Source organism: Rhinopithecus roxellana, chromosome 6 (genome assembly GCF_007565055.1).
Source record: "Rhinopithecus roxellana isolate Shanxi Qingling chromosome 6, ASM756505v1, whole genome shotgun sequence".
In the NCBI taxonomy this organism is placed as follows: Eukaryota; Metazoa; Chordata; class Mammalia; order Primates; family Cercopithecidae; genus Rhinopithecus; species Rhinopithecus roxellana.
In genome coordinates this window covers 143,835,298-143,858,147 of record NC_044554.1, presented here as the reverse complement: position 1 = coordinate 143,858,147, position 22,850 = coordinate 143,835,298, and the positions used below count along the sequence as shown (strand labels likewise).

General features: G+C 35.1%; 1 protein-coding gene across 8 annotated transcripts in view; it reads left to right on the top strand.

The window, feature by feature from the left end:
* Positions 1-22,850, top strand: part of SNX13 (sorting nexin 13) — a 157,096-nt gene that overhangs the window by 31,336 nt on the left and 102,910 nt on the right. For 6 of the 8 annotated variants that reach the window (XR_004057995.1, XM_030932570.1, XM_030932568.1 and 3 more), the window contains exons 2-5: positions 11,097-11,209; positions 15,078-15,180; positions 16,865-16,954; positions 18,002-18,123. Coding sequence is in view for 6 of the 8 variants with exons in the window: in XM_030932570.1 (XP_030788430.1) it covers positions 11,097-11,209; positions 15,078-15,180; positions 16,865-16,954; positions 18,002-18,123 (428 nt within the window). In the remaining 2 variants the exon portion in view is untranslated. Of the gene's footprint in view, positions 1-10,658; positions 10,700-11,096; positions 11,210-14,619; positions 14,667-15,077; positions 15,181-16,864; positions 16,955-18,001; positions 18,124-22,850 lie in introns of those variants that run through there. The other 2 variants (XM_030932571.1, XM_030932572.1) reach the window with 2 other exon arrangements.

Here is a 22,850-nt window from a genome sequence, read left to right as displayed (position 1 = left end):
GCAGTGGAAGCAGAGAATACAAGGAAAAACGTTTTTAGTAAGAGTGTGAAATGTTTATGAGGGAAGGTTTGCTTCATGGAAGATAACAATTTCAGCTGGTTCTTGAGGGGAACTTGATAGAATTTTTTGCTAGGGAGTAAAAGTAGTCCATCCTAGAGAACAGAAGCAAGAGAGCAAGTCATGCTCATGGAGAAGCCAGGTATTTTAGAATCTTTTTCAAAGGTCCTTTTGGCAGCAAGGAGGATGGAGTACAGGGAGGAGCAGGAATGTTATAGTCATGCAGCTAAAATGAAGGTTTTATGTCAAGCTTTGACTGTGAGGGAGGGAAGGTTTCAAAAGATACTTAAGATATAAAATGGGCAGGCAGGCCCTGATAGCTTAATTGGCTGAAAAATTCCAAGAGCGTAATCCAAGGCAACTCTAGAATTTCTCTTCTCAGTAATTGGGTAGGTATTGATGCCTCCTTTTAATTTTTTTTTTTTTTTTTTTTTTTTTTTTTTTTGAGACGGAGTCTCGCTCTGTCGCCCAGGCTGGAGTGCAGTGGCCGGATCTCAGCTCACTGCAAGCTCCGCCTCCCGGGTTTACGCCATTCTCCTGCCTCAGCCTCCCGAGTAGCTGGGACTACAGGCGCCGCCATCTCGCCCGGCTAATTTTTTGTATTTTTTAAGTGGAGACGGGGTTTCACTGTGTTAGCCAGGATGGTCTCGACCTCCTGACCTTGTGATCCGCCCGCCTCGGCCTCCCAAAGTGCTGGGATTACAGGCTTGAGCCACCGCGCCCGGCCGATGCCTCCTTTTAAAAAAGTAAAGGAATACAGGAAACATTTGGGATCTTCAATGAATTTAATTTTGGACATGATAAGTTTATGATCTTTATGACAAATTGAGGTAGAAGTGTTCAGTATGTAGTTGAATATAAGTTTCTGAAACTCAGGAGATATTTCTGAGCTGGAGGTACAGTTTTGGAAGTCAAGTACATATGGGTAGTTATAAGTGGTAGACTAGAAGACTCAGGATTGCATATCTAGTAAGACTATAAGAAGGTAAAAACAGAACCCTAGGAATTGCAAGCTTTCTTCTGCTTAAAGGTAATCAAGGGCATACTTGCAAAGTAGTATTAATTTTTCTTGGTCCCTTTTATTTCCTGTATGCTTTCCCAACTTTAATAAAAAAAGCAGTAAAATTATGTTGCTATATCATGTCTTGGACTTAGCATCAGATAAACCTTATAGCAAGTGTGGGGCTGTGGCAGTGCTAAAACATTCATGGCTCATTTTCGGGGGTATGTTGCTGCCAACTCAGGTTTATCTAGTTATTGCCTTGCAGGTGTACAATTTCACTGATTCCTGATTCCATATATTTCTGTTTTTCAAGAAAAGCCAGAAATCCTGATTTTTACAGACTTTTAAATGCTTACTCAGAATTTTAAAAAATGCTGTGTTGGTCAGATAAAACATTGTCAGTTTCTGATCCCTTTCTCAATCCTTACATTCTTTGTAACAAAGAGCAACTAGTATCACCTTCCGAGGTATTGAAATGTACTTGTTTCTGTTGCATACTAGGATGAGAGAAAAAACTTGACTGGAAGCTACAGAAAATTATAGTGGAAAAGGAGACAGACTGAATCCCTGGGCTTAGAAGATTTAGAGATTGAGTGAGTAATAGAGGTTATAAGTCAGATGAGTTGAGACCCATCTGTAGTGACTGCACTGGCAGTGAATCAATCATTGCCACTTTTGCCTCCTTATTTGCTAAGGTCTTGTTGTTTCTGGGACTTGAAACTGGAATGGTTGTTAGGGAGGATTTTTTTCTATTATTTTGTCCGGCATATTTTAGTACAAAATTATAAACACAATACAAAAAATGCTTAGTGTTTTGCCCCAGGAACATAACCAGTATGAATGGAAATGTTTCTGTCAGCCTGTGGCTTTCAAAATCTGAACAGCTGATATACCAGATGAACTCACAGGATGATTGTTAGGGCTGGCTCTATTATATTTATTTATTTTTGTTGAATCAGTTTAAAGAATTTTTACAGGAAGTCTCCTATTTATTCTATAGAAAAATCAAGGAGATTGTTGGAACTGACCTTTGGCTCTTCTATTGGTTGACCCTGTGGAAAGAAAGAGTCATAATTCCTTGAGTGTGTGTATTCACTTTTAGGAACAGATTTCCCTGGAAATAAATTCTACTTGTATAACAATTAGATCTCACAGTTAAAAAATTATAATTAAAAGATGTGTCACAAGATATTATAATTTGATCATTGATTCTTGATTTAACCACCTTTTAGCCATATCAGATTATGAGAGGAAGTTATGGAATAGGCCTCCTGAGTAAAGGAGGTGTGATTTTTTTTTTTTTGAGGTGGAAGTATAGTTGGAACTAAATAAAGTACGTGTGAATTTACCATATCAACTAAAATTTTGATCAAATGATTTTTAAAAATTGTGTGGTTCTTATTTTATATATATTTATAGTTTCCCTTAAGGTTTTCTGTACCAGAGTTGTTGATCTATTATTTCCTTATACTAATGTTAGGGATGATAAAAGCTGTGAGATGAATCTAAGCAGTTAATTTTAATATCATGGAAATAGTTTTTTCTATGTTTTATTAAATGTCGAATGAATTGTGACTTTTACATTTTTTTCTTTTTCATTTGTTCTTTTGGGCACTGATAAATCTAACCATGTATCAGCTTATTATAATTCATGGCTAGTGCCATCTGGCTGTTGTTCTCCCTCTTTTGTAAAATCATCTTGTACTTGTGATTATATGTGGTTTTAAAATTACTTTTTGGAAACTCTTGAATAGTGCATTTATCCTGCACAAACTAGTATATGTAGAATAAGAATCATATTCTTTATTATCATTGATAAATGAAATATTTATATATATTTAGACATGCCAGGGCAAGGTAAAGTGGTACATGCTGGTAGTCCCAGCTACTCAGGAGGCTGAAGTGGGAGGATCCTGTGAGTCTAGGAGTTGAAGGCTGCATTAAGCTGTGATGGCACCACTGCATTCCAGTCTGGAAGATAGTGAGAGACTCCGTCTTTTTAAACAAACAAAACCTGTAAAAGTGTAAATAGTCTTGAGCATTGGGCTTAGGTTCACTAAACAAATGTTATTTTATGTTCTCCTTTTGAATCAAGAGTTTTAAAGAGTACTTTCCCTGTTGGTACACTGTTGAGCAGCCTCAATATTTGTAAATATTTGTTCACTTCAAGTTTTTGTTTTTGGAAATTACCAAAACTTTAGCATATAAAGTTAGTAACTGGTTTTGGGTAGTACCATTTTGGTGGAAAGAATTGGGTAATCATAAATAAAAGATTGATTTTTATTGTTCACCTGCAAAACTGCTTTTTGAAGACAATTTAAAAGGAGTTCCAAAAATATTTAAGCTATAAAGGCATTATCTTTTCTGTATTCCCCAAACACTTTGTGAATCTCTTTATTGTGGCATTTACTACACTTATGTTATCATTACATGTGTATTTTACCTTTTTAGCTTCTGAACATGTTAGTGGCAGAAACTGCCTCATTCATCTTTGTATCATTAAGGCCTAACACATACCCACCTAGTAACAATAGAATCAATATGAAGCCTCCAAAATAATTGGGTTGGAGGACAGTAGTTTTTATGTTAAATGTACGCATACCCACACATGAAATAGAATATTAAGGCTCATTACTTAGTTTTATATTTAAAGCAATTTTTTTCTTAATCGTATAGCCATGCATATGTTGCTCCACCATGAACTAATCATAGGAGTATACAGCATTGTATCCGAAGCCATCAGGTGAGACTGAGGAGGAACACTTTAAGGTCCTTTGCCTTTTCACTGTCCTTTCCCCCTTCCCTTGGTCTCCCCTTTTCTCTCCTTTTTCCGTTCCTTCCCTCATTTCACTTGTCTAGTTAGTAATTTTCATACTTAATGAGCAGCTTCTGTGTACTTGGCCTTGGTTACATTATTATTTGATGTTGAATGAAACAAGGTTCCACATCAGGAGCACATTCTATTGAAATTACCTGGAGAAGAATGTTCAACTTATTGTAGATAGAATAAGGCGGGCGGAAAACAGTCTGTACTTGTTATAAGACCACTCTTCTTATGGCTACTTATTTTTATTGTGGAACTATATATATAATTATTATGACTCAAGTTGGCACTGAAGTAGTATCAACTGTAAGATTCTTAGCCCAATTTGTTTGGCAGCCCTAAGCCATATAATGTATTTAAATATAAGACGGAGAGTGGTTGACCCATTCTAGTGAGATTCATCTCACAGTCCAAGTTCCTTTCTATGGTATTTCTGACAGTCTGTTCTAAGAGAGCTAGTATAAAATAGCTGATCTAAAACAGCATTTTCCGCTTAACCCCCACTCTCCACATGAACCAGGATAATCTACACCTGAATTAGCTGAATTAAGCACTGATAAATTAAGCACTGAATTAGTTGTGTGATTGTGAAGAGTTACTGAACCAGTCTGCTACAACTAGACTTGAGAGATGATATCACAACTCAGCCACTTCACGGTGCTGTTGGGTATTCTGGATCAAAGAGAGGGTTAGTGATTTTGCAAAGGTTATACAGAAAGTTAGTGGCAATCTGGAATCCGTGATTTCTGACTCTTAAGTACTGTATTATGCTGCCTTTCCTATCATAAATATCTTTTGAGGATCAAGTGAGATAAATGTCAGTATGCCTTGATAGGCAGAAAATATCACAAGTTAAATTATTTCAACTTCCTTTCTATGGTCAGGATGCATATGTAATTTTTTGCATCGTAATTTTCAGAATCTTGGAAGTTGAGGTCATTTTTTATGTCTTTTTGTGTCCTTGAGTTCAGATCAATACAGGTAGATTATCTAAGCATGCTAATAAGTAGACACACTTTGAAACTCAAATTTTTTCCGTTATTTATTTAGAAGATACATGGATAAATTGATTTTCAGACCAGGAATTTATTATATTCACTTATTGCAGGTAGTTTTCTACTACTTTCTTGGGAGGCATATTAAGCTGATTAATATTTAGATAAAAGCATTCATTTATTATATTAGCATTTTTTTCTTACTGTGACTTTTTAAAATTAATTAATATTTTATTATACTTTAAGTTCTAGGGTACATGTGCACCACGGCAGGTTTGTTACGTGTGTATACATGTGCCATGTTGGTGTGCTGCACCCATTAACTCGTCATTTACATTAGGTATATCTCCTAATGCTATTTCTCCTCCCCCCCTCCCCCCCCCACTTACTTAGCCCTATCTATTTGGCAGCCCTAAGCCATATAATGTATAAATATACCAGGTGAACTTCTCTGGTGTGTGATGTTTCCCTTCTTGTGTCCACGTGTTCTCATTGTTCATTTTCCACCTATGAGTGAGAACATGGGGTGTTTGGTTTTCTGATCTTGCGATAGTTTGCTGAGAATGATGGTTTCCAGCTGCATCCATGAACTCATCCTTTTTATGGCTGCATAGTATTCCGTGGTGTATATGTGCCACATTTTCTTATTCCAGTCTGTCTTTGATGGACGTTTGAGTTGGTTCCAAGTCTTTGCTATTGTGAATAGTGCCACAATAAACATACGTGTGCATGTGTCTTTATAGCAGCATGATTTATAATCCTTTGGGTATATACCCAGTAATGGGATGGCTGGGTCAAATGGTATTTCTAGTTCTAGATCCTTGAGGAATCGCCACACTGTCTTCCACAATGACTGAACTAGTTTATAGTCCCACCAACAGTGTAAAAGCGTTCCTATTTCTCCATATCCTCTCCGGCACCTGTTGTTTCCTGACTTTTAAATGATCGCCATTCTAACTGCTGTGAGATGGTATCTCGTGGTTTTGATTTGCATTTCTCTGATGGCGAGTGATGATGAGCATTTTTTTATGTGTCTGTTGGCTGCATAAATGTCTTCTTTTGAGAAGTGACTGTTCATATCTTTTGTCCACTTTTTGATGGGATTGTTTTCTTCTTTTAAATTTGTTTGAGTTCTTTGTAGGTTCTGGATATTAGCCCTTTGTCAGATGAGTAGATTGCAAAATTTTTCTCCCATTCTGTAGGTTGCCTATTCACTCTGATGGTAGTTTCTTTTGCTGTGCAGAAGCTCTTTAGTTTAATTAGATCGCATTTGTCAATTTTGGTTTTTGTTACCATTGCTTTTGGTATTTTAGACGTGAAGTCCTTACCCATGCCTATGTCCTCAATGGTGTTGCCTAGATTTTTTTCTAGGGTTTTTATGGTTTTAGGTCTTACATTTAAGTCTCTAATCCATCTTGAATTAATTTTTGTATAAGGTGTAAGGAAGGGATCCAGTTTAAGCTTTCTACATATGGCTAGCCAGTTTTCCCAGCGCCATTTATTAAATAGGGAATCCTTTCCCCATTTCTTGTTTTTGTCAGGTTTGTCTAAGATCAGATGGTTGTAGATGTGTGGTATTATTTCTGAGGGCTCTGTTCTGTTCCATTGGTCTATATCTCTGTTTTGGTACCAGTACCATGCTGTTTTGGTTACCGTAGCCTTGTAGTATAGTTTGAAGTCAGGTAGCATGATGCCTCCAGCTTTGTTCTTTTGACTTAGGATTGTCTTGGCAATGCTACTCTTTTTTATTTCCATATGAACTTTAAAGAAGTTTTTTCCCAATTCTGTGAAGAAAGTCATTGGTTAATGGGGATGGCATTGAATCTATAAATTACCTTGGGCAGTATGGCCATTTTCAGGATATTGATTTTTCCTATCCATGAGCATAGAATGTTTTTCCATTTGTTTGTGTCCTCTTTTATTTCATTGAGCAGTGGTTTGTAGTTCTCCTTGAAGAGGTCCTTCACATCCCTTATAAGTTAGATTCCTAGGTATTTTATTCCATTTGAAGCAATTGTGAATGGGAGTTCACTCATGATTTTGCCCTCTGTTTGTGTTATTGGTGTCTAGGAATGCTTGTGATTTTTGTACATTGATTTTGTATCCTGAGACTTTGCTGAAGTTGCTTATCAGCTTAAGGAGATTTTGGGCTGAGACGATGGTGTTTTCTAAATATACAATCATGTCATCTGCAAACAGGGACAATTTGACTTCCTCTTTTCCTAATTGAATACCCTTTATTTCTTTCTCCTGCCTGATTGCCCCGGCCAGAACTTCCAACCCTATGTTGAATAGGAGTGGTGAGAGAGGACATCCCTGTCTTGTGCCAGTTTTCAAAGGGAATGCTTCCAGTTTTTGCCCATTCAGTATGATATTGGCTGTGGGTTTGTCATGGATAGCTCTTATTATTTTGAGATACGTTCCATCAGTACCGAGTCTTACTGTGACTTTTAAGACAATTGTCAGCTGACAAATTTTATGGGTTAAAGAGTCAAGATTGGCTTAGTGTGAGATCTTACCCTTATAGCTGTGTGACCTTGGGCAATGTTTAAAAACTTTTTTATTGTTGAACTTTGCATAATAATAGTGATTAAACCAAAATTGACCACTGGACTGTGAACTCATTTACTCCCCACAGTAACCACATGACATAGGTGAGGGAATGAAGGCATGTAGTGGTTACATAACTAATAGTAAAGGTGGTATCTAAGGTGCAACACGAAGTCCCCTCCCTCTTCCCTCTCCTTTTCTCAAGCAGAAGTCTCCCCGCATAGTTACCACAACTGGAAATGTACTGGGTCACACCTAAAGCCACTATGTCTCTGAATCTCACCCAAGGCCCATGGAAAGTACTGCCTGGGTACCTACTGCTGCTGGTTATTCAGGGCCCAAGGGCTCTTTAGTCAGCAGATAATCAATCTTGCCAGAACTAGGTCCTTCCCTTCAAAGCAGTAGGTTCCCTTTTGGCCAAGGGTGTGTCTAGAAATGCTATCTGGGAGGTAGGGCCTGGAACAGGAGCCTCAGGACTCTGCCTGATGACCTGTCCTACTGTGCCTAAGCTGGTATCCAAGTTGCAAGACAGAATCCTTTTCACTCTTCCCTCTCCTCTCCTCAAGCAGAGAGAAGGAGTCTTTCCCGGAATTGCAAGCTGCACTACTTGGGGTGGGAGGAAGGGTGGTGCAAGTGCGCCCTTCGTCGCCCCAGCTGGTGTCTCACTGGGTGGTGTGGTGGCTCCGAACCCAGCACAGCCCAGGACTTGCACTCTTGTGGCCTAGCCTGCCTTTCAAGTTTACTTAGGACTCCAAAGCAGTTTACAGTGGCAAGGCTTGCTGGCCTCAGGTTCCAACCACTGGGATGGTTACCACAGGCCTCGAGTGTGACTCAGTACTTTGTTGACTTCAAGTATGATCCAGTGCCATCACAGTGGAGGTGGCAACAGGGGTGCTTGTGTCACCCCTCCCCCAGCTCCACACACCTTAGCAGAGAGAGAGAGAGAGAGAGAGAGAGAGAGAGACTCTGTTTGGGAGAATGTAAGGGAAGAGAACAAGAGTTTCTGTCTGGTAATTTAAATAATTCTTCCACATGTTATTTAGGACCATGAAGGCAATACCACTACAAGTCTTTCAGAGCCACAACATTAGTAGGCTTAAGGTGCCCGTAATGTATATATGGCTACAGTGACTAGAAACAGATCACAACACCCAAGTTCCTTCGAATACCTGGAAAGCCTTCCCAAGAAGGACTGGGACAAACAAACCCAGACTGTAAAGACTACAATAAATGCCTAACTCTTCAATGTCCAGACATCAGTGAACATCCACAAGCATCAAGACTGTCCAGGAAAACACTGACCTCACCAAATGAACTAAATAAGACACCACGGATATGTGTCCTTTTGAGTGGAAAAATCAAAATAGTTGTTTTGAGGACGTACAACAAAATTCAAGATAATACAGAGAAGGAATTCAGAATCTTATCAGATAAATTTAACGAGGAGATTAATAAAAAGAATCAAGCAAAAATCTTGGAGTTGAAAAGTGCAGTTGACCTACTGACAAATGTATCAGAATCTCTTAACAGAATTGATCAAACAGAAGAAGGAATGAGTGAACTTGAAGACAGGCTAATTGAAAATACACAGAGGAGAAAAAAGAATAAAAAAGAACGAGGCACAGCTGCAAGATCTAGAAAATAGCCTCAAAAGGGCAAACCTAAGAGTTACTGTCCTTAAAGAGGAGGTAGAGAGAGAGTTAGGGGTAGCAAATTTATTCAGATAGACAATAACAAAGAGCCTCTCAAACCTAGTAGAAGATATCAATATTAAACTACAAGAAGGTTATAGAACACCAAGCAGATTTAAACCAAGACTACCTCAAGATACTTAATAATCAAACTCTCAAAGGTCAAGGATGAAGAAGAAAGGATCCTAAAAGCAATAAGAGAAAAAGAAAAAAAACATGTAATGGTGCTCCAGTACATTTGCCAGCAGACTTCTCAGTGGAAGTTGCACAGGACAGGAGAGAGTGGCATGCCATATTTTAGTGTGGATTAGGAACTTCAGCAAAGTATTAGAGAAACTGAGTGGTTCTGAACTTTATTCTAAGTAACTATGTCCTACTTACCAGCTCTTAGAAGGAAGTCAGAGGACACTTCTGTAGGTGAAATAGTATTCCCTCCTGATTCAGAGAGGAGAGAACGTGGAGGCAGAGCAGAAACTTCGTTAGCAGGCATTCTGTCCTGTGTTTAAAAGATAAAGTGACCAAGATGTGGAAAAAGGACAATAAAACACAAAAGAATAAGAGTTGTGTAACTCTGAGAGACATAGAAGAAGATATGATTAAGTTGAAAAATACCATTTTGGGATAAGAAGACTCAGTATTGTATGTCTCCCTAAATAAATCTTGTCCAGGATTTCTGTTCATTTGTCATCTAATCATTTACAGTTGCTTAGACCAGCCCTATACAGTTGCTTTATTTTTCTCCGTAGCACTTATCCCCATGTGATATAACTACATATTTACTTAATTTTCTTTTTCCCCACTTCTGGAATGTAAACTTATGAAGCTATGTGAATTTATGAGCATATACTTGTATTTCTCTCCTTACTAGAATGTAGATTTATGAGGATATGTTTTATCCCTTGTGGTATCCCCACTACCTTGAGCTGTGCTTGGCACAAAGGAAGCAATGACTGGTGAGTGAATGAATGAATAAATAAAACCCTCCTTTCTCTCATAATTCACAGTGCTTACTGTCTGTTCTATAGTTTTTTGGTCGTTAATTTTGTTCAGTTTAGCATCTTATAATGCTTTCTATTATTTTCTTTTGGTTCAGTATCTAATTGTTTCATTCCTGTAGGACATTCTTCTCCATGCTCCTTGATGGCATGAGTGGGACAAATGCTTCCTTTGTGTACTACCTCACAGTGCAAGGCCAATGGATGTAGGAACTTGCTGAATTGAACACATGTATTTGTTCATAATGACTTAAATTGCCAAAATCCAGTTTGCCTTTAATAAAAGGCATATTTTTTTATTGACTGAAAAACAGTATAATTCTGTATGAAATAGGTTTTTTTTTTTTTTTAATGGATGAATACTTTTTGGTGATGTTTTGTTGAGCTCGTAAATTTTGGTAACTGCAAGTTGGAACTTTTGTAATTATAATTGTATGAGTTTCTACACATAATTTGAGTAAAATAGTATCACAATTTTCAATGAGATAAGAATTTCTTACCTTGAAATTTAAATTTCTAATAAAATGTCTCCTTATGCTGTAGTTATATTGGGACCTAGTTTCAAGACGAAATATTAATTCTAAGTAAGTATAACTTTGTAGCCTACTTATCCTTTTATATATACGTTTGCAAATATAAATGTACAGATGTTTTTATACATACTTTGTTGTATTTCTCATGCCAGGATTTCATTTAACAGTTTGTATAACTATTTCTGTTCTGTACCTTTGCATTGCCACTAGGATATTTTTAAAAAGTAATTGCAGATGCTCTATGAATCTCTCTATACATACAAATTTTGTATATTGTTTTGTGGAGATAAATTTTCAAGTGTACACTTTACATTTTCAAAAGTTACTGAAATAATGCCGTAAATGTTTACAAGAAGAAATTTAGAACTATGTTAAAGTTTTGTTGGTTCTTTTCTAATTCATGTGGAGAATTACTTACTTATTTACTTATATTTTTTCTTTATTTCAGACCAGTCTATCCATATGGGGATGGGGAAGCCTTGGCATTGTCCTTTTTCTGATAACCTTTGGACCCTTTGTAATATTTTATTTGACATTTTATATCCTCTGCTTTGTGGGTGGGTAAGTATACTCAGTTACAATTTTATAATTCTTGTGTCATGTCTTGTTAAAATGGAAACAAATGACTGTGAGAAATGGGAATATGATTTATTTGTGAATACCATTTTTAATAAATTGCTTTTACTAAAGTTAAAGAAATAAGGATACCCACAAAAATAAAAACAGTGATTGTCATTATTTGTATCATAAATATGGGTAGTCCTTCAATAATAAGATATCCATTTCCAAAGGTATGAACTTTTTTTTGGTGATAATGTGTAAAGTTTAAAAAATTTTTCAGATTCCTTTTGGTGTTGTTTCTCCTTTAAAGTTGAAATTTTCTTTTGCATTATGTTAATCATAATAAGTAAGTTAAAATGAGACTACACATGAAGTTTTACATTATAGAAATTGTGATTAGACTTCAAACAATAATGTTAATTTTTTCCTTTAATGAATGTTGTAATTTCGGTCTAGAAAATTCAAATACCTGATTTCACAGTTTTCTCTTCTTAGTTATTTGGTGTACGTTTATATTTTCCCTTAAGTTGATAAACCTTTACAAGAGAGGTTTCAGTCATAATTTATTGTAGCTTTGTATGCAGAGCATTTGATATTAGACATGAATTACAAGGAAATACTAGAAAAATATATAGACAAGGGATGTTTGTTATTTAGACACTGTTACCAAAGTAGCTTAGTTGAAATGAGTATTTTGTTGTTAATGTGTTTGTATATATGTTTATATGACATATTTATGTAATCAGTTGTGGAATGAACACTGATTTCATTCTGAAAAATCTTTTGAGACCCCAAATATTTGGAGGAGTTGTTTAAGCCTATAGGTTTAGAAGATTTAGCTGAATTGAATAGCTTATATAAACAGTAGCTTGAGAAACTGTATCGGACACTGAAGGGTTAGCTTCGAAATATATCTGTCACTTTTTTGGGGATACAGATTTGATAGTCATATTATGGTCTTTCTATAGGGAGCATATGCTTGAACAAGTGAGAATTTCTTTAATGAGCAGCTATGTCAGAGACTCTCCATAAAACTATATTTTATGTTAGATTTAGTATTTTTGTATCTATGGCCTAGATATAATACTGTGTATTGAAACATTTTTAAACTAATTTTAGCCATAATAGTCTGATAATGGAGTTCAGAGTATCTTTATTGATGATAAAGATGATTGAAGATAATACAGATCTGCAGCCAAATGGGTTTCCTAATTACACTCCTCAGTCACAGTTAAGGCCACAGCATGGCTGAATAGCGACATGGTTGCACCTCTCCCTCTCAGAGTCAAGGCCGCATTTATTAATTGGAAAGGAAATTGTCTTGACTTTTTTTTTTTTGAAAGGTAGAAATTTCTTCTAATTACACTAATTGTATTAGCCCTTGTAAGAGTGAAGGAAAAGGATTTCAGAGTATTTCCCAATACTTTGGCAAGGGAGGATATTGCAGCTTTATAGGCTAAGGTAGGAGCCCTTGGAAGGTAGATAACTGAATAATTATTTCTTTTTTTACTCAACTGCTCCAAATAAGATTTAGGAAAAAGAGAAATCAGTTTATTAATTTTTTAAGTTTTTAAATCTTTAAAAAAACCCAGATCCTGCACAAAGTTTATTCATTTTTAAAGTCATGAGAACTTTTGTTGTTCCTTTTTTAAATGTTGTAATTTATCAAGGAATAATTTCAAAAAATCTTTCAGATGCTTACAAAGTTCTGTAAAAATTTGAAGATAAGGTGGGATACTAGAGGATAATGGGTACTAAAAGACTCTTTAGAGAAAATTAAGTCACATGGTAGGCCTGTGGAATCCTCTCTTTTTTTGTTTTGCTAATAAAACAAGTTTTTAAGTGCTGCAGTTTATTCTTCTGAAGTGTTGATAATGTCTCTATTTTGCTTATAGTCAAAGTTAACCCCTTATTTTTTAATATAAAGAATGCTTTTGGAAAGAAAAATACATGGGGATTTTTCATTTTTGTTGTTGTAGGATACTTTCATCCCATTGCATTATGGTTATTTTGTGACATTCTGTTATATTAGTTGGGTTATATAATTATTTCTTGCACCCAACTACAGTTTAAATTATTATTTAAACTTTACGGCTGAAGCTACTATTTAGGTTCTTTTAAAATCACACTGCTCTTTATCTTGTCTTCCTATCGTCACACACTTGTGGGCAAAACTTAATGTCTTATCAGTCTGTTTCTTGATGATGTTTTTAATAACACAGTGTTGATATAAACATTTTATTGTGTCTGTAAATATGCTTAATAACCAGGTAAAACTGAAATACAGGGCCAACTTGAATCTTAATAATAATACCAGATACAACACAGATAGATGAAATTTAGCAGTAATTCTGAGACCAGCCTTTTACAAACAACAAAAACAGAATTAATGACATAAACTGATTTGACTTTTTCCTTGTTCTCAACAAACATGGAAAGGTAGCCACAAAAATTGGAGGACTTTGAGAATCTTCCTTTCAGTAGTTGAGACTGATAATATTTAATATCTTGCTGTTCCCTTCCTGTCATTACAGTCTTTGAATCATTGTAACATTACTGTAAGATCATTATAAGATTAAATATTTTTTTGATGGATTTCCAACACTTTGCTTTATTGGTAAATTTTAAATCTATGAAATATTGATAATATTTAGTTAATACTTAGAGTGAAGTAGTTCAAAATTACCATTTATCTTCCTTGATCCTGTAATTATTTTTCAAAATAATTAACTGATTTTGGGATACATTTATATTTTCTTAATTCCAGCCTTATTTTAGACAAATCATAGATTAGATTTTTTTTTCTCCCCCTAATAGCTTTTATTTTTATTCTGTATTCATACTGGCAAGTTGTAGTAATATAATACCTCACCTTAATTGGTTAACAGAACTATAGAATTTGGTCATTTAGCTACATATTTAGATCTCATTTGCCTTTATCCATGGTTATTAGCTAGCATACTTGTTTAATAAGGGCTGATTTTCCTTTTTTTTTTTTTTTTTTTTTTGAGACAGAGTCTTACTCTGTCACTGGAGTGCGGTGGCGTGATCTCGGCTCACTGCAATCTCTGCCTCCTGGGTTCAAGCAATTCTCCTGCCTCAGCCTCCTGAGTAGCCGGGATTACAGGTGCATGTCACCACGCCCAGCTAATTTTTGTATTTTTAGTAGAGACGGGGTTTCACCATGTTGGTCAGGATGGTCTCCATCTCCTGACCTCAGATGATTCACCTGCCTTGACCTCCCAAGGTGCTGGGATTACAGGCATGAGCCACTGCTTTCAGCCTGATTTTTCTTAAGTTTGAAAAATGTCACTTAAGTTTTTTTTGTTTTCGAGACGGAGTCTTGATCTGTCACCCAGGCTCGAGTGTAGTGGCGTGATCTCAGCTCACTGCAACCTCCACCTCCCGGGTTCAAGCGATTCTACTGCCTCAGCCTCCTGAGTAGCTGGGACTACAGGTGCGTGCCACCACCCTGGCTAATTTTTGTATTTTCAGTAGAGACAGGGTTTCACTGTATTGAACAAACTGGTCTCAGACTCCTGACCTTGTGAACCGCCTGCCTTGGCCTCCCAAAGTGCTGGGATTACAGGCGCGAGCCACCACACCCGGCCTTGTCACAAGATTCTTTAGGAAATATATTGGATTAAAACTTTAAAAAGTATTATTGTATAATTCACAAAATGTTTATAGTTGTTTTAAACTTCAGAACCTAATACAATCTGTCAATTTCTTGCTTTGCCAAAGTCACAAATTGACTTTTTAGTAAATGATAAGCCATCTGTGAACTCTGAAAAACATAGTTGGTAGTAGATTCATTAAATTATAAGAAAATTTTGTTTTTATATTTGTGATTAAATTTTTTTTCTAGGGGTTTAGTGGTTACTCTCCTGTTTGGAAAAACAAACTCAGAGAAGTACCTAGAACAGTGTGAACACTCATTTCTTCCTCCATCATCAACTGGGGTTCCTAAGGTAAATAGTTTGAGGGAATATAAAACCTCAAAGTCCAGTTCTTTGCAATGATAATAATCATCTGTATATAGCGTGACAAATTTTCCTATAATTTACTAATGCTCACTGAAATTTATGTGAGATTGTCTAATTATACTTAGGAAATATATTTTAAAAGACCATCTTAAAAACTTTCTTAGTGTTAGATTTATAAAGTGGGAATACAAACCTGAGAAAATGATAGAAATTGGTTAGTTTATTTTGGATATTTTTCCTGCTGTCTTATCATAGTATTTCAAAGCATCATGCGTATGATTTGTAACAATGTCAATGAGTGTTCTGGTTTGAATGAAATAAATTGCAGAGGAACCAGAGGGAAAAAATGGATACTTTTCATTACTTTGAAAAATATAGCTTGTAATTAGATTATGCAGTATCTGAATTTTAATAATTCAGACCTAATTTTTATCGTCTTGAATGGTGTTATTATTTTTTTTTTTAGTATCATACTCTATAAAATTGGAATTGTGTAGGCTTCAGATTTGTAGTGTCTTCAATTCTTGTGGAATTGGGTTGGTTTCATTTTGTATGAAGAGAGGCAAATGGCCTGGAGTTGATGCTAATAACAACTTTCTTTACAGTTATTAACTTGTCTGTTACATGCTAAGGTGCAAAAGATGTAGAGGTAAATAATGTCCAATGTTATTTTACATTAATAAAAGAATTTCACTCTATTCCACTGACTTTTATATTGATAAACAAATTTTTTAATACTTAAACTTTTTTATGATCTGAAACCTTTCTCTCCTTTAGGACGCATATTCATATGTATTTTTTTTTACTTAAAAGTCTTATGAAATTAACCTTTCCTTTTTTGAACCATTTCTTAGCTATTTATAGTGTACTTCATTTGAGTGGTAGATAGAGAGGTTAGGAAATATTTTAAGAATTAAGATCCTTTACAGTAATAAATTATATTCAAGACTGGTTAAGTCTTTATAATCCATTTTTAATAGATAGTATAAAAACAGTGGTTTTTATTTTCTATTTCTAAAATATGATTTATAAGTATGTTTTATGAAAAGATTTCAGTGGTTTCATATTATAACTTGAAGCATGTGTTTTTAATATAAATATCTATGTCTATATCTGTATCTATATTATATATATTTATGGTTTGTTTTTTTAAGAGTCTCCCACTACCTTTAACCCAATTTTCAGGCCACTGATCTTTCTGAACACAAAAAAGTAGAGAAATACATTTTCTTAAGTTGTCAAAAACTATCCCTAAATAAAATCCGTTTAAAAATTATTTTGCAGCTGGTATGCTGTTTTGGGCTGGGAAAGGGGAGGGGCAAGAGGGAGAGTGCCCAATAAAGACAGTTTGACTCACATGAAACACTAATTTTAGAGTTGTAAAGTTTCATTGAAATATGGCAGCAGCATACCTGTACATTTGCAGTTTTCTCACATTCTAAATAATGTTTACTGATTTAATTAAATTTTTGATGATAATCATTTTTTTGGGAGTGTTTAGTTTTGTTAACTTGAGAAATAGTGTTTGGCTTATAGTAGCACCTCAAATAAGGTTATTTATTCACTTGAGGATATTGAAGGGGTGTTACATTGAGTATTCAACTGGAATTAAACTAGAGAGATTTTAGATCAGAAAACTACTCAGTAAGATGTTTTGATTTCCTTTAAGTGCTTAGAAGAAATGAAACGGGAAGCCAGGACTATTAAGATTGATAGAAGATTGACGGGTGCCAATATAATTGATGAACCTCTCCAGCAAGTGAGTTTCAGCGTGTGGTATTTGAATTCTATATATTGTGTTCTAGGTATATTTCTTATGACGATACCAGGAAATACTTTTTGCTCTTTAAATAATATCCTGGAATTTCTTAATGCTATCCTTGAATTTTATACTTGAAGATGCTTTCTTATTTATTAACTCCCTTCTAATGAGGTGGTTTACTTTATGTAAAAGCCTTTCGATTGAATTTGGATTTAGAAAAAAAGTTTTTATTGACATTTGATAGTGTTTCTTAAAATTTTACAGTTAAAGTGTTACTGTTTTGTTGATTAATAAGCTTAGTGGTGTGGTATATCAGACTGTTTTTTTCCTACTTGTTACCTTTTAAAAATGGAAATGAAATATCTGATCTAAAAACATTAAAAAATTAGAGCTAGGTAAAAAGCTATGCCCCCTGCAATATTTTTCATTGATGTTTGATTATATGATTATAGAAATGTGTACTTTAGAATTTTAACATTATTATTACTAATATTTAGTTTATCTGGTTTGTAAAAATTATACATTGAGTTGTATTATGTATTATTTATTGTCTAAATACTGTTGGCAGTATCAAAGATGTTAGAAATAAGTGAACTCCTATATAATTTTTATAACTAGACTGCAATGGATCTGATGATATAATCTTTAAAAAAACTGTTTTTTTTTTTGGAATTCTCTATTATTTTACATCTCATTCCATTAAACTGATTGATATTATTTATTAGATTATAGCATGGAAAGTTTATTTTTTTTCTGCAAACTGTCTTTACCTGGATTTATATGGAACTTGGCCATAGATAGTGTTTTAATTTTTTTTTTTTTTAATCTAGCCAGTAGGGAAGTTTGGATACCAGAATAATTTAAAAATGTTTGAAATGGTTTTTAATATGTTGATGTTTTTGTAATGAGGGCAGGTATTTACCACCATAAATTAATACATAGAGAGTAAATATAAATTGGCAGATACAGCATGATTTTTAGTTTACCACTGTAACTTTTTAAATCCTAAAATGTTGTAATTTTTTACCAATATTTTTGTTACAGGTTATCCAGTTTTCCTTGAGAGATTATGTCCAGTATTGGTATTATACACTAAGCGATGATGAATCTTTTCTTCTTGAAATTAGGCAGACTCTTCAAAATGCGCTCATTCAGTTTGCTACTAGGTAAGGAACACGGCATTGTATTTATGCAGAAAAATTTAGATGCATGGTTTGTACCACTAAGGAAAATAACTTTTAAGGGGAGGAATTGTTTATTAAAAGGTAAGTAGAACAGCAGATTATTATTGTGAGATAACTCCAGGATTTTAGAACTAGAGCTCTTAAAACCTTTACCCCAGATTTTAGGTTTTTACAGAATGTTTATTTTGATTAAACCCTGCTTTCTGTTTGGTAGTTTTTTCTTTAGGGTCCAAATCAGTGACTTTTTAAATCTGTTACCCCACTTATTGATACTTTCCCCCCGCTCTTCCCTAGACCCTCTATTTTATGTGAGTGCTATGAAAATAGATTAGTTTCAGAGTAACTGCTCTTCTCCTTTTGCTATAACTCTTCTCCTAATTATGACACATATCTATTGGAAGTCCTCTTAGAGGGAGGAGAAGGGACCAAAGGAACATAAGTCAGTGGAGAATATTCAAGTTTATATTTTTCAGAAGAAAAGTTTATTTTGGTGAGTTTAAGGAACTTTTCTTGTCAGATACACTAAAATTCTTACTTTACAAACCAGCTGTATACTGCTTCCCATATGATGAAAGTATTTTGGCTTCTATTTTACTTAAACTGCTTGATTTTTGTTGATGGGAGGCTATTTCACACCTGTTTAAATTACGTTTACTTTCATTATTATTTTTGAAGGCTTTTGTTTTTTTCCCCCATCATTGACGTCTAACTTTTTGAAAGCCTTTTAATGGGCAACATTATATGAAAGGGAATACTTGTGTTCTAGAAATTATTTATTTTTGAAAGAAAGATTTTATGTTTGGATGAGTTTGCAGACTTCTTTTTTTATTCCATTCAAATATGTTGCTACCATCACACACAAAGATTGCCCTGCTATGTATTTCCAGCTCATGCTGCCCTCTCAGGCCCTTTCCTCTATCTGCATTTGATTCTAAAGCTTTAGATTTGGAGTTGGCTAGAGGAAGGGCATGAGATGTGTTTCCTAACCTCATTGGGGAGCCTGGCACAAGGTTTATGGTTTGAATAATAATAGTTATAGAGATAGATTTGTACTCCTCCTCCCTCATGATTAGGAGCAAGCATTTGCAAAGGAGCTAGCCAGAATTACAGATACAGACTCGCTGTGGAACACAGAACATGTAATTGGTATAATCAAAGAAAGTCAGAACTTGAATTTAATCTCTCTTATTTCATGTGCACCATTATTGAGTGTTAGGTATTCTTTCAGATAATTCTTCTAAATATTTATTTATTGCTTTCTATAGTAACGCTATCCTGATGACTTTTTTTTTCTTAGAAAGGGTGAGGATAAGAAGAATTCATTATTCTTGTGCCTGACTATTGAAAAATATATAAAAATGTGTAACACATTTTAGAACTGGAAAGAGATTTGAGGTCTAGTAATTTGAAAACTTGAGTTTGCGTTCTAGCTCTACCTCTGGCTGTAGGACTGTGAGCAAGTGTCCTTAAACTCTGAACCTTGATTTTTCTCATATGTAAAATAAGTGTAATAATAACTGCCCTGTTCTGTGTTCCTCTCAGGATAATTGTCAGGATCAAAATTCGTGTTATTCAACTAGTATTTTGGGCATACTTTGTACCAACCAGATGCTGGGGATACAGCAGTGAATAAAACAAAGTCCCTGCTCAGTGGAGTGAGATGAAATACCTGTGACAGTGTTTTGAAAATTGTGAAGGAATTTAGAAATTTAAGTTTTTATGCCATCCAACACCCATAATTTTACTGATGAGGAAGCTAAGGTCCAGAAGGGTAAAGTGGTTAGTCTAATGTTATCCAGTGAGTTAGAGTTAGAATCAAATTGTTCTTAAGTTTGGTATTTTTTCTCCCATCCAATTAAATATTTTATAATCTAGGTTATTTATCTTAGTTTCCTGCTCTTCTTTCCTATTACTGCAATACTTTCCCTGTTTTTGATCCCCTAGTCACCTTTCTTTTCACTGTAGGTCTTAAGTTTTTTCTTTTGAAAACATTCAGTGCTATCAAGCTTAATGAAAAAGCAAGGTTTTTTTGCATCCTACACTGATCTAAATTTATATCTTTGCTTGACCATTTACCTTAAGTTTCTGGCAAATTAAAACAGTACAGATAATAACTGCTTTAGAGGCTGCTTTGAGGCTAAAAAACGGTATCAAATAAAGTTCTTAGCATTCAGTAAAACTCATTAATTGTGCAATTATATGACTATGCAAATATATGACTTACTAGAGGCTCCATGACTTCCAGTACCAATATCAAGAAAATTCATCTGTTTACAATCATTCATATACTTTAAAAACCTTATTCTGTGCCGTCTGCTGTATACTGTGAAGCATATGATAGCAGCAACAATTATCACCTCTATTCTTTAACTTACAATCCTTTATAGGGCCCACAACCCTGGAAAAAAACATTTTTTTCTTTTTTTCCCTCTCCAGTGGTTTCATAGGTTTGATTTTTTTAAAGGGCCATGAACTCAGAAAATGTTTAGAACCTATGATTTTTAGTGTTTGTATTTGCTCATCAACTTTGAGAAACAATTAGAGAATGTCACTGTAAAATGAAGTGCCTAATTTTGAATAAAGATGGGAAGAAAATAATGTATGTTTTGAGTCCAAAGTTGTGGATTTGAACTTAGCTCTATTACTTCTTAAGCTCTTGGTCTTGAGTGGACAAAACACATGTATTTGTCTGGAGATGATAACTTGTATCCCCTTATCAGGTGGTGGTTAGGATTAAATGACATCATGTGTGGGAGAGTACTCTGTAGTGATAACATCTTATTTAGTATTAGTACTTTTGTTATTCCAGTAACAGCTTGGGGAAGGAAACTTTCCTCCAGCACCCTTGAGTTCTCCTTCTCTGTGGAATTTGGGTGTGGATTAGACAAAAGCCTCAGGGGGTGAATCCTGAATAACCCATGTATTTTTTATTCCCCCTTTAAATAAGATATTATAGTGTGATATAGACAGCTTTGGCCTGTGTCAGAAAATCTATAATTCTGTCTACCATTAAGTTGTAGTGTATCTAAAAGAAAATGTTTAATGTCTCTGTAAAATAGTAATAATAATGTAGCAAACTCAGAGTTGTAAGGGGAAAATGAGATGATGTGGGTGAAACATTTAGTAAAGTACTTGCCAATCAATAAATGACATTTTTAGCAAATCACTTGACTCTGTGCCTCTATAATCTGGCACATAGTAAGTGTTCAGTAAAATTAACTTCTCTGTTATTGTTGTTGCTGTTATGTTCCTAGGTTGTGTACACAGATTCTTTGACCCTGTCTTAGCTATTTTTTTGTAGAGCAAGGGAGGTAGAGAGGGCAAAATTAAGGCACATGAAACATGGAGAAATAAAACAGTCATTTCTGTGGTATTGAGAGTGGTTTTTCATGTAGAGATAGAGTGAACTAGAGTAGCTGATGAAGACCTCAGCGGAATTGAGAGCAAAACTGGTTTTCAAGAATGGGTTATTTGGATAGATAGAGAGGAAGAATATGTTAGGAAATAAGAATAGTATGAGCAAATTTCTAAGAAAGAAGATAAAGTTAGTGTAGTAGAAACTATAACAAGCAACCTTGTTGTTGATCTTGAAAGTGACATGTGGGTGGTAAATCCCTCCATCTTTGTTCCTCTTAATCCAAGATTAGCAGAAAGTTCATATATTCTTTTTTGTTCTTTTTTTTTTTTTTTTTTTGAGACAGAGTCTTGCTCTGTCACCCAGGCTGGAGTGCAGTGGCACACTCACTGCAACCTCTGCATCCCAGGTTCAAGCAATTCTTCTGCCCCAGCCTCCTGAGTAGTTAGAAATACGAGTGTGCGCCACCACACCCGACTAAGTTTTGTATTTTTAGTAGAGATGATGGGATTTCACCATGTTGGTCAGGCTGGCCTTGAACTCCTGACCTCGTGATCTGCCTGCCTCAGCCTCCCAAAGTGCTAGGATTACAGGCGTGAGTCACTGCACCCTACCCCCATGCCGGGGAAAGTAGATATGTGCTAGTGCCACTGTGTTCCTTCCTGAAAAATCTTCCCATGGAGGCTGGCTGTGATACTAATGACATAGTATCACAGGGAATGATTGGTAAAACTTCAAGAACATATTCCCTATTTTCTTCCTTTACCTTTTGCCATAGAAATAATGAAAATAAATGGTATATCCCTACACTTGTTAAAAGGCAAACAAAACTCAAATAGTGGACGTTCGCAACAAAATTTTGTCCTTTTTTTGTTTTACCATTTTATATTCTTTGCAATTTGAAATTTGGGTAAAAACTGACATTCCTCGGAAAGACAGTTATATTTATTACAGTATAACAAAAACAATTAGAAACTAATTTAAAATTAGAAATTTTATCTAAATATTTAAAAGAAGGCGAAATAGTTAATGTTTTTTGTTTTTGTTTTGAGACAGACTCTCGTTCTGTCGCCTCCTAGACTGGAGTGCAGTGGCACAATTTCTGCTCACTGCAGCTTCCGCCTCCCAGGTTCAAGCGATTCTCCTGTCTCAGATTCCTGAGTAGCTGGAATTAACAGGTGCACGCTGCCATGTCTGGCTAATTTTTTGTATTTTAGTAGAGACGGGGTTTCACCATGTTGCCCAGGCTGGTCTCGAACTCCTGAGCTTAGGCAATCCACTGGCCTCAGCCTCCCAAAGTGCTGGGATTACAGGTGTGAGCCACTACCCCAGCCTAATGTTTTTATAATCTATA